This window comes from Tenrec ecaudatus, chromosome 7, assembly GCF_050624435.1.
Source record: "Tenrec ecaudatus isolate mTenEca1 chromosome 7, mTenEca1.hap1, whole genome shotgun sequence".
NCBI classification, from domain to species: Eukaryota; Metazoa; Chordata; class Mammalia; order Afrosoricida; family Tenrecidae; genus Tenrec; species Tenrec ecaudatus.
The window spans coordinates 130,323,453-130,338,150 of record NC_134536.1 but is presented as its reverse complement, the minus strand read 5'-3'; the positions used below and the strand labels follow the sequence as shown (position 1 = coordinate 130,338,150).

The window sequence follows — 14,698 nt, the reverse complement described above, 5'->3', positions numbered from 1 at the left end:
GCACGCTGCCCTAGTTCCCCCAGGGGCTGGCAGACCTCTCCTCCTGAGCCCTTGGGCCTCCTCCTCCTGCAGCAGCCGTATGCCCTACGGACCTGCCCCAGCTGTGGAAGGGTGAGGGTGCCCCCCCTGGGCAGTCCGCCGAGGACAGCGTCAAGCAGGAGGGGCTGGAGCTCACTGGCACCGCGGCCACCGCTACCTCGTTCGCTGCGCCCCCCAAGGTCTCCCCACCCCTCTCCCACCTCGCCCTGCCCAATGGACAGCCTACTGTGCTCACCACGCCTCGCAGAGACAGGTGAGGGGCCCCCTTGGCGGGCGGAACTGGACCCAGAGGGATGGCAGCCCCTGGAGGCAGGGGGTGAGGGTGGCCGTCGGGAACCCGGGAATGACCCTGCCCAGGTCACAACAGAAATGTGCATGGTGGAGTGCAGGGCCTCTGGGAAGCCAGAGGAGGGACAGGACCTCAGGGGTCTAGGGTTTTCTGGGTCTCTGACTCCCTCCCCCACCCTTGGCTCTGACAGTTCCTCCCATGAGGAGACCCCCAGCTCCCACCCCCTGTACGGACACGGAGAGTGCAGGTGGCCCGGATGTGAGACCCTCTGTGAAGATCTGGGCCAGTTTATCAAGTGAGCACCCCCACCCCCACCCCTCCTGCCAGTTTCTCCAGGGGGTGCCCCTCCCCAACCCCCTTGGGGCCTGACCCCTTTCCAGAGGGCTCCAGCAACTTCCCAGCCTGCTACCCAGCTTGCCCCTCCTGGACCTTCAGTCACCATCTGTCCCTGGGTTCTCGCCACAGGGGGCCCGCTCCCCCTCTCCAGCCTACAGTCCTGGGGCAGCTCCCCTACCTGTCCCAGGCTGCCAGGGCAGGGCAGGGCCTGGGGATGGGAGGAAGGAGAAAGCCCAGAGGGGACGATGCAAGCAATTTTCTCCCCCCACCCCACCTCCTCCCATCATCCCCCCTCTCCTCCCCCAGACTCAGCCAAGAGTGATGGCCCGGGGATGGGGCCCTGGGCCGGCGGACAGGCAGGCGCGGGCGGCCAGCTGCCATCGCCGTGCCAGGCTCTGTCCCTGACTGATTAACTCCGCTGTCTCCCGAACCCTTGCACCATCAGGGTCAAACAAATTGTTTTCACGCTTCGTCAGAGGTTTACTTAATTAGTTCATTTGCAATTAGATCTCTCTGTAGCTGGGATTTTTAGCAAAGACATCAAAGGAGGCTGAGAGGCAGGCCTGAGCTTCCTCTGCCCTGTCGTGCCGCCTGCCGCCGCCTGTGATGCCATTTCTCCCCCTCGTTGTAAATTCTCCAGGGCCCTCTGCCTCTTATCCCATGGGTGGGGTCAGGAGGGGACTGAAGGGCCTGGGCCGCTGGGAAACCTGGGCCAACTGTCTCCTGTTCATCCTCCTGTCCCACGAAGACACCTCAACACAGAGCACGCCCTGGACGACCGGAGCACGGCCCAGTGCCGGGTGCAGATGCAGGTGGTGCAGCAGCTGGAGATTCAGGTGTGACCCCGGCCGTGCCGACCCCAGCCCTGTCCCAGCCTTAGCACTGACTGTCCGGGATCAGTGGGAAGGGGGCCTTGTGGGAGGGGCATGTGCCCAACGCCATCAGCTTATGCTTCCTAGAGCCCAGTGACCATCGGTACAGGGTGAGGGCAGCTGGGCCACCAGTCTGTGGGGCACAAAGGCCCTCCCCAAATGGTTGGGGGCATCTCTCCCAAGAAGTCTTGGAGAGACTCACAGACGATAAGACTAGCAGTGCCAACCACTGAGTTGTGGCGCCTGGACTGTGTCACATTAAATACACCTGTCACTCAACCCCCCAGCAGTGGTGGACGTCATTGTGATTATGAAGTTTAGACCATTCTGTTTCAAAGGGAAGAAAATTGGGGGCAGGTGTCCCATAAGGATGTCGAGCCAGGGCCTAGTCAGAATGTGTATTTGGTTTATAACCTATCATCGAGGTTTATTTAATGGTTTAAAAGTTGCACTTACTTATACAGTCCAAACAAACCCACGTTGAAGGCTCCAAGCGGTATTAATTAGCTCGGTGGGCGCTGTTATGCCCATTTGTCAGGTGGAAGGAGCTCTCTGTGGTCCGGCAATTTGAGTGTTTGGCCGCTAATCCCAAGACTGGCCGTTCAAATCCACCAGCCCCCCAGGGCTGTGTTCCTGTAAAGATAGATTGGCTCCAGAAACCCACAGGGGGCCTTGTGCTCGGTCCTGGAGGGTCACTATGAGTCCGATTGACTCCAGGCCACTGGGTATGCTGTTCTGGAGGGTTGGGGGCAGATGGAGAAAGCAGCACGGCCCAGTAGCTTAACTGCAGTCACTTGACGAGTGAACTGATAGGGGTGGACCTCAAACACAGGCTGCGTGGCTCTGAGCCCCAGGTCTATAACATGGATTCCCTCCATTGGCCATGTATTTCCCCCTGGGGAGGAAAGTCCTAGTGTCCTTCTGGGAGCAGCAGGGAGCGAGTGAGGCACCGAGGGCCACCAGCCCGACACGGGTGTTGCTCAGAGACGTGGCAGCCGTGGCCCTGCTATGGATGGGGAGACAAGGCAGGCGCTGTGAGCAGAGGGCTCACGGTGGGTGGTGCTGGCGGCAAGCGAAAGCCAGGGACACCCAGGGAGTGGTCTTCTGGCCCAGGGGGAGCCTCGTGGATAGTTAGCTAGCCCTTGGCCTGGGCCTTAAGGAACCAGAAGGGCAGGGAACAGGCTGAGGTGTGGAAGCAAGGGGCCACTGCCTTGGGCTTTCTGAGGTCGTGGCCCATGGGGGCTAGGACAGGTGGGGTGTGGAGGGAGGGAGGAGGACGGGTAGGCCGCACAGCCCCCTCTGCAGTGGGACCCCCTGCTCACCTCCATGTCTCCACAGCTCGCCAAGGAGAGCGAGCGGCTGCAGGCCATGATGGCCCATCTGCACATGCGGCCCTCGGAGCCCAAGCCCTTCAGCCAGCCAGTGAGTGACCGCCCCCCTTGATAGCCCTGGGGACCCTCCTCCTTCCCCGAGGGCATCATCAGCACCCGGCCTCGCTGCTCCCAGCTGAGCCAGGTCCTGGGTCCTCCTTCCTCCCCAAGGTGACCATCTCCGCAGCTGACTCCTTCCCAGATGGCCTCGTGCACCCCCCGACCTCAGCCGCTGCCCCCGTCACCCCCCTGAGGCCCCCTGGCCTGAGTTCTGCCTCCCTGCACGGTGGAGGCCCCGCCCGACGGAGGACCAGCAGCGACAAATTCTGCTCGCCCATCTCCTCAGGTGAGGATAGGTAGGGTGCCGGGGCCTCGGGAGGGGGTGCTCCCCACAGTGGGCTGGGCCTCCACGTGACCACCCCCACCTCTGCCTGTTGCCCCCAGAGCTGGCGCAGAATCATGAGTTCTACAAGAACGCTGACGTCAGGCCCCCCTTCACCTATGCCTCCCTCATCCGCCAGGTGAGCACTGCAGGGAAGAGGGTAGGGGAAGATGCGCCTCCCCCTGCACCCCCACCTGAGGAACCCAGGGTGGAGGATAGAAGGAGCCCTTCTACCTGGACAGCTGGACAGCCTCTCATGCTGGCGACCTCGGCTTTGTCAGCCTGCTGGCCGCTCCTGCAGACACCCGCACTCTTCCACCCACAGCACCCCCACCCCACCCCCGTGCTGTTCCCTTTCTTCTCCCCACGTGCACGCCCCCCATGAGGGACGCTTTCTTCTCATGGACTTGGTCACTGCTCTCTCACGCTCACAGCCCCCTCTGCTGCCTCCACACCCAGAGTGCTCTTGTAATTAGCACACACACGGTTGCACGGTCTCGCCTTTCTGATACCCCCCCCACGCACACCCCATCACACGATCTGACATGCACACACCCCGTCTGATGCTAAAGTGTTGCCCTTTGCCAAAATCCAGATACACTTTCAATAGCACCCCCCTTCCCATACTAAGGATCTCGCTCACCCAGAATTACTGCTCTCCTCCCCTTTCCAGGCCGGGGAGCCAGGGGATCTGAAGTTGTTTTCCCTCCAATCAAAGAGGCCTGTGTGCTCCCCACTCGGAGGCCTGTGCCCCCTGTAGCCAGTGGCTGGGCCATCTGCCCTGTCAGCCCCTTGGCCAAGCCGTGCGCACCTGCACGTTTTAGCAGCAGATCCTTGCTCCTGACAAAGGTTAAGTGGAGGGTCTGGGCAGAAGAGAGAGATCCCAGAGGGAGAGGGCCCCAGGACCATGACCCTTCAAGCTGGGACTGAGGGTCCCCTTGCCCCCTCCTTGCCCACAGGCCATCCTGGAAACCCCTGACAGGCAGCTGACCCTGAACGAGATCTATAACTGGTTCACCAGGATGTTCGCCTACTTCCGGAGAAACACAGCCACCTGGAAGGTGAGACGCCCCTGCCCCTGCCCCTGCCCCGCCCTTGGGCATCCACATGCTCTGGGCACCAAGGCTGCCCAGCAGCTCCCCCCTGCTGGGACAGGTAGTTCTACAGCCCATGTGCCCCTAGGCCAGCCCCTCAGCTTGGTCATGGAATGTTCCTGAAACAGCCTTTCTGTGAGCGTTTTATTTCTGGGTGCTGTCTTTTCCCTAGGCAGAAACCTTTCACTTAGCTGGGGTGCCCCCGGCCCTACCACAAGGTAGAGTCTCCAGGAATTGGCATCCATCACTACCTGAGTGGCAGGCCTGAGCTGAATCAACAGGGCCACTGGGGATTGGGGTAGGGAGGTGCCAGCCAGGGCGTGTGGTGTGGCCACCATTCGGACACTAGGGCACAAACACTCACACACTCTCCCCACTGCTGACAGTGGCAAGAAGATAATTGTCTGGATCCAATTAGTCATTTCAACACCTTCAGCCACAAGAGCTTTCCTGAGGGACCCCAGACAGGAAAGGGGGGAGGCTCAGAAAAATGGGACAGAGATGGGGCCAGAGCACATTTGCTTTTGTGTAACTCAGGTGATCGCTTGTGTGCCTCTGCTGGTGAACGCATTAGCATCTGTGCGGCAGGGGATAGAGGCAGGAGACCCCCTGGGCCAGGGGCCCTCAAATTACGGATCCGCGGTCCTCTTGACCGCCAAGGACATTTATCCAGGCCGCGGGGGTTTTGCCCCGGTTTGGTTTTTACTTAAAAATAAGATATGTGCAGTGTGCACAGGAATTTGTTCATAGGTTGTTGTGTTTGTTTTTTTTAACTATAGTCCGCCCCTCCAATGGGTCTGAGGGACAGTAAACTGACCCCCTGTTTAAAAAGTTTGAGGACCCCTGGCATGGACCAACCTTCTCTGGATGCTTGGCTCTTGGGTCCCTCTGCTGGCCTCCGTGGAAACTACAGGCAATCGGCCTCCTGCCTGCTTTCAACAAGTGGTCACTACGGACCCCCCCCCCCCCCCTCTTGGCCAGCGCCCAAGGCTGGGTGCGAGGTGCGCTGGCCCAGCCTTCTCTGCGAGAGGGCAGGGTACTGGGTTCCAGCACCAGGGACTGCCTCGTGCCTCATGCCGCATCTCCTGGGGGACAGGCTGGAAGACTGGGACCGAGGCTCTGATTGGCTGCGAGTGATGTCATTTCCTGCCAACCAGAGTCCTGCCCTCTCTCTCTCTGCGACCCGCCTAGTGGAAGTCACCGGGTCTAGGCCCCAGCCTGCAGGCCGGTGTGGAAACCAGGCTGTAGGAAGGACTGTGCCCTAGGTCAGGGATAAGAATCGTAGCAGAGGATGATTTCATACCACTTCAAACACATCGACTTCCCCATCCCATCTGAGTGCCAAGATTACATGTTAATAGGACATATTCAGGCGAACCCTTTCCCTAACTTCTTCCCTGAGCGCAGAGCCCCACTCACCTGGCCCCTACCCTGCCATCTGGCCTGCGTCTCTAACTCCAGTCCCCCCCCACTCCCCAGGGGCTAGCATAGGAGACCTCCCCAAACCAAAACCCCGCAGTGACTTCCAGAGCTCAGTTTCCTCACCCCAGTGGCGGCGGCTGCTTGCCCAGTGACTACTAGGTTCTCTACCCCCCACCTCATCACCTCCATCTCCTTCCCCAGTCTGGGCCTGGACAAGAGGCCCGGCTAGCAGGGGACAGGCAGAGGGGTGGGGAAGTGACTGCCGAGTGGGCTACCCCACCTGCTGCTTTGCCTTCAGGAGGCCACGGCCTCCACCTGTGCTTGCCCTGCGGTGCAGAAGCAGACTCCCATCTCAGTTCCGGTCCCCTTTGACCCTCAGGTCAGCCAAGTCCAAAGGTACCCTGCCCACCCCCACCCACCCCTTCCCTCCCCACCCTCCGCCTGCCCCTTGAGAGGTCCCGCCTCTTCCTCTCCTGTGCCCTGCCATGCTGTCCACCTCAGACCAGGGGAGGGGGGTGGGCATAGGTGCGGGCCAGGCCAACTGCTGGCGGTCTGTCCATCCGTCCGTCGGGGACAGAACTGGCATCTGCCGATCGGATGGCCCTCCGGTGTCTGTCCCCTCCCCGGGCCCGTGTTGTGGGCCAGTCCTTTTGTTTATGCAGCCCCCGCCAGACCCCTTAAATTGCCGTTAATGTTCGAGCGTAACGAATTAGTCTCTCATCACGAATCAGGCTTCGAAACGAGGGAAAAGGCCCCAGTGAGGCCATCCTCGGAAATTGGGGTCATTCTCATTTGCGGAGCGGGAGGATCGGAGCCCCGTAATGCGGGCAAATTTATTCCGAGGCAGGAGCCCCGGCGTGATTAGGCCCTTTGTAATTATCGCTCCAAGAGATTCCACTCCAGCCGCCCGCCTCCCTCGTGGATTAGCGAGGGAGTCAGAAAAATACACAGGATTTAATTAGAGGCAAATTAAAATTGGTAATGAAATCGGGCCAGTGGCAAGTGGCAAGAGTTGGAAGGGGAGCGGGAGCGGGGCTCTCCAGGGGCCCGGGCCTGCCAGCCCTGCCCGTGTTCTTCCCCGGTTAGAAATGTAAAGAGACTGGGATATGGGGGGAGGTGGCTGAGGAAGGACAGGTCACAGGGACAGGAATGGTGCCGACTGCAGAGAAAAGTTGGGGAGGGGGCCGTATGGGATGGGACTCAGGCTGTGGGCAGAGAAGGCTGTAGCCCATGCTCCCATGGTGGGAAGCGGTCCACCCCCACCCCCCATGTGTCCTATAAACCAGATGACCCAGTTCCTCAGTTTCTCCTGCCAGGTGGAGGTGGGCATGCCAAAGCATCCTTCCTGCCTCCCAGCGCAGGGGCCCCGCTCCCTTCTGTGTATAAGTTCGAGGGGGCTTTGAAAAGTGCACGGAAAATGGAGTGAAGAGAACGGGGTTTTCCCCTGTGTTTTCCAAGCACCACCGTATATATGTCCTAACATGTACGTGTATACTTACGTATGGTACACACGTATGTACGGTACCTACCGGGTCTGTACTCGGCCTGGGCGCCCAGGAGCTGTCGACCCAACGCTCCAGCAAACCCACTTCTCGGAGCCTGCCAGGGCCATGGAGGACTCACTGGTGGGTCCTTCCGGATGTTTAAGAGCTTCCTGGGAGCCGTGTGCGCCTGCCTGTGGTCAGGTGTCCCAGATGCCATCTCTCGTGCTGGCCAGAAGACCTGATTAGCAGCCGTGGGCCACGCGGATTCATCAGGACTGGGACACAAATCACTGCCAGCTAGCTAGGTCACGGTAGGGAGACGGTTTTCCACCCTGTGGCAAGGAGACCAGCGGGCTGACCGTGGGCTGGGAGCCTGCACCCTGGCTGGCTTCCCTTCAGCCCGGCCCCTCCACGACCTGCTCTGGCCTGGGCTCAGCCCGCAGCTCCCTGCATATTATATCCACTAGGGCAGAGAAGCCCCCATCTGAGCATCTGTCTCCCTGTTTGCTCCCCTACCCTTGAATCCAAGAATGCTGTGCGTCACAACCTCAGCCTGCACAAGTGCTTCGTCCGCGTGGAGAACGTCAAGGGTGCCGTGTGGACCGTGGACGAGCGAGAGTACCAGAAGCGGAGACCGCCAAAGATGACTGGGTACGGGGGCTGCCCACCAGGTCTCTCGGGTTCAGCATCTTTTCAGCTTGGGAAGGCGGGGTGCTGGGAGAAGGGGTGGGGGGGTGATGGTCTTTTTGCCTGCTCCTCACTCCTGACTGAGGGAGGAGGCCAAGGGGTCTGGGAACCAGAGGGGGAGGGGCACAGAGGAGCCATGCCAGAGCTGGAGCGTGGGTGAGTGGCCAGTGCAGCCACTGGTGGGGATGCTGCCGTCACCAGAACCCACATGCCCTCAGCTCAGACAGGAAGGAGGCCCAGAGAGGGCAAGGGCTGGTGCGAGGCCACACAGCAGGCTGGTAGCCGCACTGGGCCCAAGTTCTGGGCCCTGGCCTCCTAGTCCTGTGCTTTTTGGCCGACTTCATGGTGTTTTCAACAGAGCCGGGTCCAAACCTGCAGACCTCCCCTCTCCCCGCCACACTCCTGCCTGTGCTCTGGGTGGGGAGCGGGGAGGGGACAGGGCTGGAGCCTGTGAGGTGGAGGTGTGTCCTCTTGGTCTAGTGGGTGCTGGGGCCAGGTGCAGCTGGAATGGGGAGGGGAGCAGAGCCAGGCCTACCGAGTGCCCCGGGCATGCTCACCACACCTAACTTCATCTCCTCATCGCTGAGGCACAGAGACCCCGCGGGTGATGTATCATAGTAGACCGGTGTGACCTGCAGCTCTCAGGGGCTGCTTGTTCAGAAGCAGACTGCCAGGTCTTTCTTCTGAGGCACCTCTGAGTAGACTCAGGCCTCCAGCCCCTCGGTTAGCAGCTGGGTCCGTTGACAGTTTGCATCACCGAGGGAGGGACTGCCTCCCTGGGATCAGAACAGCGTTGCACCTTCTTCTTCTCAGCCGCCGTGTGACCTCAACCCAGGTCCCCAGCCTCTCCTGAACCCCAACCCCCTACTGCTCCTCGGGGTTTCTGAGCCTGTGAAGTAGACAGCCTCCTCTTGCTCCCTTGGAGCGGCTGGTGGGTTCGAACCACCAGTCTCTCAGCCAGCAGCTCAACAGTTAAACTACTGTACTGCTGGAGTCTCCCAGATTCTGTCGGGGGTGGGGGTGGGGGAAGGGGAAATGCCTGGGACCAGTGCTTCTCCTGACTCACCTCCTCAAGCCCTCGGTGTGCAGAGCCCACCCAGGCTGTGCACAGGGGTAACCGGAGAGAGCCAGGGGTGACAAGTCAGGGGCCTCCTGAGCTGAGAGGAGCCGGGCCTTGCTGGACAGAGAGCACGGGCAAGGGCCATGCAATGGGAAGACAGCCCTGGGGAGGGGTCTTGTGCGCCCACTCTAGCTGGGGACCTCCAGGAGCCTCCGCATCTGGGGTTGAGGGGGGGGGACAGGCTGTATCTGTGCACGCCTCCTGGGTGAACAAGCACGCATGGCTGCAGCCTCTCAGGACCCTGCTGATGGGGCCGGGCCTCCTCGGACCTCAGGGATCCCCAGGGAGACATGAGGACACTGCTGAGCAAGAGCCCCTGGGGAGGGCTCTTGGGGCAACAAGCCTCAGGAGCCAGCACCTGTCCTCTCTCCTCCAGCAGCCCCACCCTGGTGAAGAACATGATCTCGGGACTCAGTTACGGAGCACTTAATGCCAGCTACCAGGTGACAATCGGTGCCCGCCACCACTCTGCCTCCTGCCTCCACACTGCCCCAAGGCCCCTGACTCCCTATGTCCACCACCTGTCACCCCCCCCCCCCCACAAGCTCTCCAGGCCCCACACCCTGTCTGGGTGAGGCAGGGAGCAGGGAACCTGGCTTAAGCTACCATGCTTTTTATTTGGGGGCTCCTCCATCCCCTGGGAGAGGGGGTAAGCAAGCCCCTGGTGCCCCAGGCACTGGGAGGCAGCAAGCCAGGGTCAGACTAGTGGACTTGGGGGTGCTATGTGGGGTGGGATTTGTGCTCTGTGCTATGTTTCAAAGACTGAGGCTTGAGAAACTGAAGTGGGGGTGAGGGAGGGGTTGGTTCCAAGATAGGTCTGCCAGTGACACTAGCAGACAGACACACAGGTTCCCAAGGGGGGTGGGGAGGGGATATGGACTAGACAGGTGTGTCCCTCGTCTTGGCACCTGCTGACTGGGCCAACCTTATGCCCCTCCAGGCTGCCCTGGCCGAGAGCAGCTTCCCCCTCCTTAACAGCCCTGGCATGCTGAATCCCGGCTCCACCAGCAGCCTCCTGCCCCTCAGCCATGAGGACGTGGGCGCCCCGGTGGAGCTGCTGCCCAGTAACGGCAGCAGCAGCCCCCCTCGCCTCTCCCCACCACAGTACAGGTGAGCAGGTTCCCCGGGCCCAGACAACAGGAAGGCAGCTCTTCTCCTGGCTCAGGTGTAGGCCTCATTTTGTCTCCCCTGCCCGGGCCAGAGAGCCCCCTCTCCTTTCTCTGTCTCCACCTTCCCCTCCACTTCCTCCCAGGGCCCTTTCTCCTCTCACTTTCTACCAGATCTCCCCCTGCTTGCTGATTCTCCTCTCCCATTCTTTTCTTTCCCCAACCCCTCCCCTGCTTCCTTCACACCTCTTCTCCCTCCTTCTGTCCCCCAGCTTCCCCTGCACCCTGCCTTCTTCATTCCCTCCTCCCCAGTGAAGACCACTCTCTCCTCCCCATGGAGATCAGATCTAAACCATCAGGCCCAGGTCTGGAGGGCGGGCTCCTGGGAGGCTGTGACACCCCGCTGGGCCCCTGCTTGCCAGTCTTCCAACTAGGGTTGGGGAGGGCAGGGTGCAGAGGAAGGCACCCTGGGCCCCACCCTACCTCTCTGCCACAGTCACCAGGTGCAGGTGAAAGAGGAGCCAGCTGAGGCCGAGGAGGATGGACGGCCCGGACCCCCTTTGGGCCCCCCAAACCCCAGCCTCACGGGGCCTCCGGAAGACAGGGAGCTGGAGGAGGAGCTGCCAGGAGAGGAACTGGCCTAAGGACCTCCTGGGGCGGGCAGGGCAAGGGTGAGAGCCTCCTGCCCCTGCACCCAGGCCCCACTTACCCCCACTCCACAGCCCCTCCCAACCTCTAGGCACTTCCAGGACTCCGCAGGGGTGGGCCAGCAGCTCCCAACTGCCTAACAGATGCTCCCGGGCAGGGAGACACAGGACCCCTGGTCTGGGACCGGTGGCGGACACGGAGGGCCCAGACCCCTCCTCAGACCCTCCCCCATATCTGATAACCCCCTCCCCCGCCCCCAACCACCACCAGCAGCAGCAGGACCCTCCTTCCCACACCAGCTCCCCTCTACACGGCTCCTCAGCGCCATGGAGACCCGCAGGCGGGGCTAAGTCACCCTCCCAGACCCAGGGCCCCTACCCTGCACCTGGCTCTGACCAGAGGTCCCCCAGCACCACCACCCCCATCTGTGCCCCCCTCCCACCTTTTCCGTACTGTGAAGTAATAGCTCTCCCTTCCTTCCTGCCCCTGCCCCAGTCTGGGTGAGGGAACTGAAGCCCCGGCCCAACCCTGAGCCCCCGCTGGCTGTGCCCACCCAAAAGCCCTGTTGGCCACCTGGCCTGACGGGGGTGACCAGGCTGAACCAAGCCTGTATCCCTGTTTTCTGGGTGCTCTGGCTGCGCACCCCACACCAGGGAGCTTGGAGAGGCCCAATGCCCACCCCCCTGCAGGTCTGTGCCCGCTGGAGGCACAGAGGCCGCAGCAGGCAGGAGGCCCCGCCATGGTGGCAGGGCTACGGCAGGCAAGAGCCCACAGCACAAGGGACGCAGTGCTGACGGGCTGGAGGGGCAGGGGAGGCAAAGACTGGCTGCTGTGCCCCACTGGGCCCTCCAGTCCCCCCACTGCAGCCCTCTCTCCCCCTTGCCCAGCCCCGTTCACCCCGTTAAATGGATGACCAAAGACCTTTCTTAAGCCGGAAGCAAAAACCAAAACTTTTTGTTGGCTTTTTCCTTTGTCGCCTCCCGTACACCCCGCTCCCCTCGACCCCCCACCCCCACCCCGGCCCCAGGCTGGATGTCCTCCCTCCACTTAAGTTATTGTTTTAAACCAAAGTTTACAGTGTCTGTTGGTGGCCAAGACCCTCTCCTCCGTCCCTCCTGATCGCCTCCTCCCTTCACCTTGAGGACTCTGGGACTCAGCAAGAGCTGGGGGCCCTGCTCCCCTCCCCTCTGCTATTGCCCAGCCCAGTGGGGAGGCTGTGGGCAGCCCCCTCATGCTCCCCTGTCCCCGCAGGATGCACATCCCCTTGGGCAGTGGGCACCTGCACCCTAGTCCCTACCCTAGGCTGCTCCTAGGGTGCCTTCCAGACCCCTCTCTAGGACCAAGTCCCCCATCACGCTGGAAGTGTGGATTCCAGCAACGGAGCTGGAAGCAGAGACCCTCCACAGACCCCCTATGGGGGACCCCAACTTAAGGGCAAGGACTGGGACTGGGTGTGCTCAAGTCCCCAGCACCCCAGGCCAGGACCCTCTGCCAAGAAGACTCCTTGGATATCTCCCAAGACACCCCCCCCTACAGCCCTTCACTAAAGCCACCCCTCCTGAGTGGCACCCCCATCCCGTGTAACCCCACCTGTGTTCCGTTTGACCAGCACAGAAATATTAAACGTCCTCTAGTCACCGGGCCCTGCGTGTGTCACCGGGTGGAGCAAGGGCTGGGGCATTGTGGTTGGAAAAGGTCTCTGCTTGGGACGGGAGCCTGGGCTGCACCAGCTGGACTGCGGGCACCTGCAGGGCGCAGGGAATACTGGGTGGACAGAATAGGGGCATGTGGCTCCCCTTTCTCCCACCTCCTGCTCCCCCAGCCCTGCCCCACACCTCACCTTGCATTCTTTGGTATTTTCTCCCAAGCACCACGCCTCCTCAGTTTTCTGGGGCCTTGGGGCATCTTCAGTATGGGAGTGCGACGCCTGCCACCTGACCTTTGGAGGTGCCTGTCAAGGACAATGCCTGGGCCAGTCACCCATGACTTCCTGGGGCTGCCGGGACAGCACTCTCCCTCGAGCCTGTGCGCGCATGCATGCACACACACACACACACACGACATTGGGAAACAGTGCATGTGTATGGGTTGTGTGTGCAGTAACTAGGACTGGGGGCTCCTCATGGGAAGAGGCTTATTGAAGCCCATGCAGAGAGGACCACCACCCAAGCTGAGAGCCAAGGGCTCTGCTTGAGCCCCCTCCGCCCCACCACACCAGCCTCTCATGTCTGTCTCGTCCTGACTCCCTAGCATGCTCCATACAGCAGGGGACCCCGTTCCCAGTGGCTCTACTGACCCCAGCCTTTTCTGCCAGTACCCAGGCACCTTTCAGCACCCCACTTGAGGCGGACACTCCCAGGCCTCTGTTCTCAGGCTGACCCAGATAGGGGCGGGGGTGGTGAGAAGGGATTCAGTCACCAGAAGCCAATGTCCGGGCAAGGTGGGGCAGGAGAAGGGGATGAGATCTCTGGCTCAGTCTCTGCACCTGCTCCCAGGCCTGTCACCTTGCTTCTCTCTGGCCACAGTCCACACTGCCCTAGCCCTCGGCGCACTAGGGAGGGGGTGCTGGCATGCGCTCCCCCTCCCTACTTAGGGCACCCGGGGCGGAGTCCGGTCAAGGAGGATTCTCAAGCCAGAGGCCTGCTGCATCCACCAGGGCACTGTGAGACAGCAGTGAGCGGTCTCGTGGCCCAGCCCTTGGCGGAGCTGCATGCAGCCTGGGCACCACAGCGCGCTCTGTGCAATAAGATAGTGACCACGATTCTGTGTCCACCTCCCCTCCCCCTTCTTTCCCTCTGGACCCACCAGTCCCCAAGAACCACCCCCCACACACACACACACAATCCAGAAGAGTGAGTCCTCCAAGCCCTTTTTGACCTCTGGAAGAAGAGCATTCTCCCTACAGGCTGGGCCCAGGGGCATCGTGCCTACACCAGAGACTGAAAGGACCAGACCGTGCCCAGCCCCACCTTCCAGAGCAGTCTAACTTCCATTTCTCCTGCTTCAACTACACTTAACTCCGGTCAGTCTGTTTGGAGGTGGGGAATCTGCCTTGGGCATTGGCAGAGGAGAGATTCTGGCAGCTTACGGAACGGGGCCACTGTGGACCACTAGTAAACCCATCCATCTGACAGATCCCACTTGGGTGCCCCTCTCCGTGAACCTGTTGTCAGGAGAGAGCAGCCCCTAGAGGGACACCATGCCCGGGAAGTCGAGGGACAGCAGAAGCGAGGAAGGCCTTCCATGAGATGATTGACACAGTGCCTGCCCTGATGGTGTCAAGCCCAGAACAACTGAGGCTGGAGTGGGACCGGGCAGTGTTGCGACTGTACACGGCCCACAGAGGTTGGGACCGACTCCCAGGTCCCTCTAACCACAGCAGGTCCCCCAGCCGGCTGTGCTGCATACTGCCTAGCCCTTCCCCTTCCTGCTGCTGCCGTGGGGACAGGCTGGTCGGTCTCCCTGGCCTCTCAGCCTTCCCCATCTCCGTGGAAAAAGGGGTGCTCAAAGAGGCTCCCAGCGGGACCCTTCAGAAGTGGGATATGCAGCACCCCGGCTCTCTGTCAAGCGGCGGGGGTGGCACAATCATTGAGGCGCCCAGCTGCTTATCCAAAGGTTGGTGATGCACATCAGCACGAGATGCCTTAGAAGAAAGGCCTGGTGGTCTGCTTTCCAGAGGACGCATGCTGAGAATCCTACGGAGCATAGCCCTGCTCCCATCTGCATGGGGCTGCATGGGGCTGCCATGGAGTTGAAATTGACTGAGAGCCACTGTTTTGTTGTCATTGTTATTGTTTGGTTTGGGGCTCTGCATCCTGCAGTTTCTGCATTCTACTCCCCGGCAGAGTT

At 61.2% G+C, this 14,698-nt stretch overlaps 1 protein-coding gene across 7 annotated transcripts in view; it reads left to right on the top strand.

The window, feature by feature from the left end:
• FOXP4 (forkhead box P4) overlaps nucleotides 1-12,486 on the top strand; it is a 56,900-nt gene extending 44,414 nt beyond the window's left edge. For 6 of the 7 annotated variants that reach the window (XM_075555134.1, XM_075555130.1, XM_075555133.1 and 3 more), the window contains 11 exons: nucleotides 73-292; nucleotides 519-623; nucleotides 1,413-1,500; nucleotides 2,875-2,958; nucleotides 3,078-3,252; nucleotides 3,351-3,427; nucleotides 4,248-4,349; nucleotides 7,818-7,939; nucleotides 9,472-9,538; nucleotides 10,036-10,205; nucleotides 10,698-12,486. In XM_075555134.1, the coding sequence (XP_075411249.1) occupies nucleotides 73-292; nucleotides 519-623; nucleotides 1,413-1,500; nucleotides 2,875-2,958; nucleotides 3,078-3,252; nucleotides 3,351-3,427; nucleotides 4,248-4,349; nucleotides 7,818-7,939; nucleotides 9,472-9,538; nucleotides 10,036-10,205; nucleotides 10,698-10,845 (1,358 nt within the window). In that variant the 3' untranslated portion in view covers nucleotides 10,846-12,486. The remainder of the gene's footprint in view (nucleotides 1-72; nucleotides 293-518; nucleotides 624-1,412; nucleotides 1,501-2,874; nucleotides 2,959-3,077; nucleotides 3,253-3,350; nucleotides 3,428-4,247; nucleotides 4,350-7,817; nucleotides 7,940-9,471; nucleotides 9,539-10,035; nucleotides 10,206-10,697) is intronic. The other variant, XM_075555132.1, reaches the window with a different exon arrangement.
• Nucleotides 12,487-14,698: the final 2,212 nt, after the last annotated feature.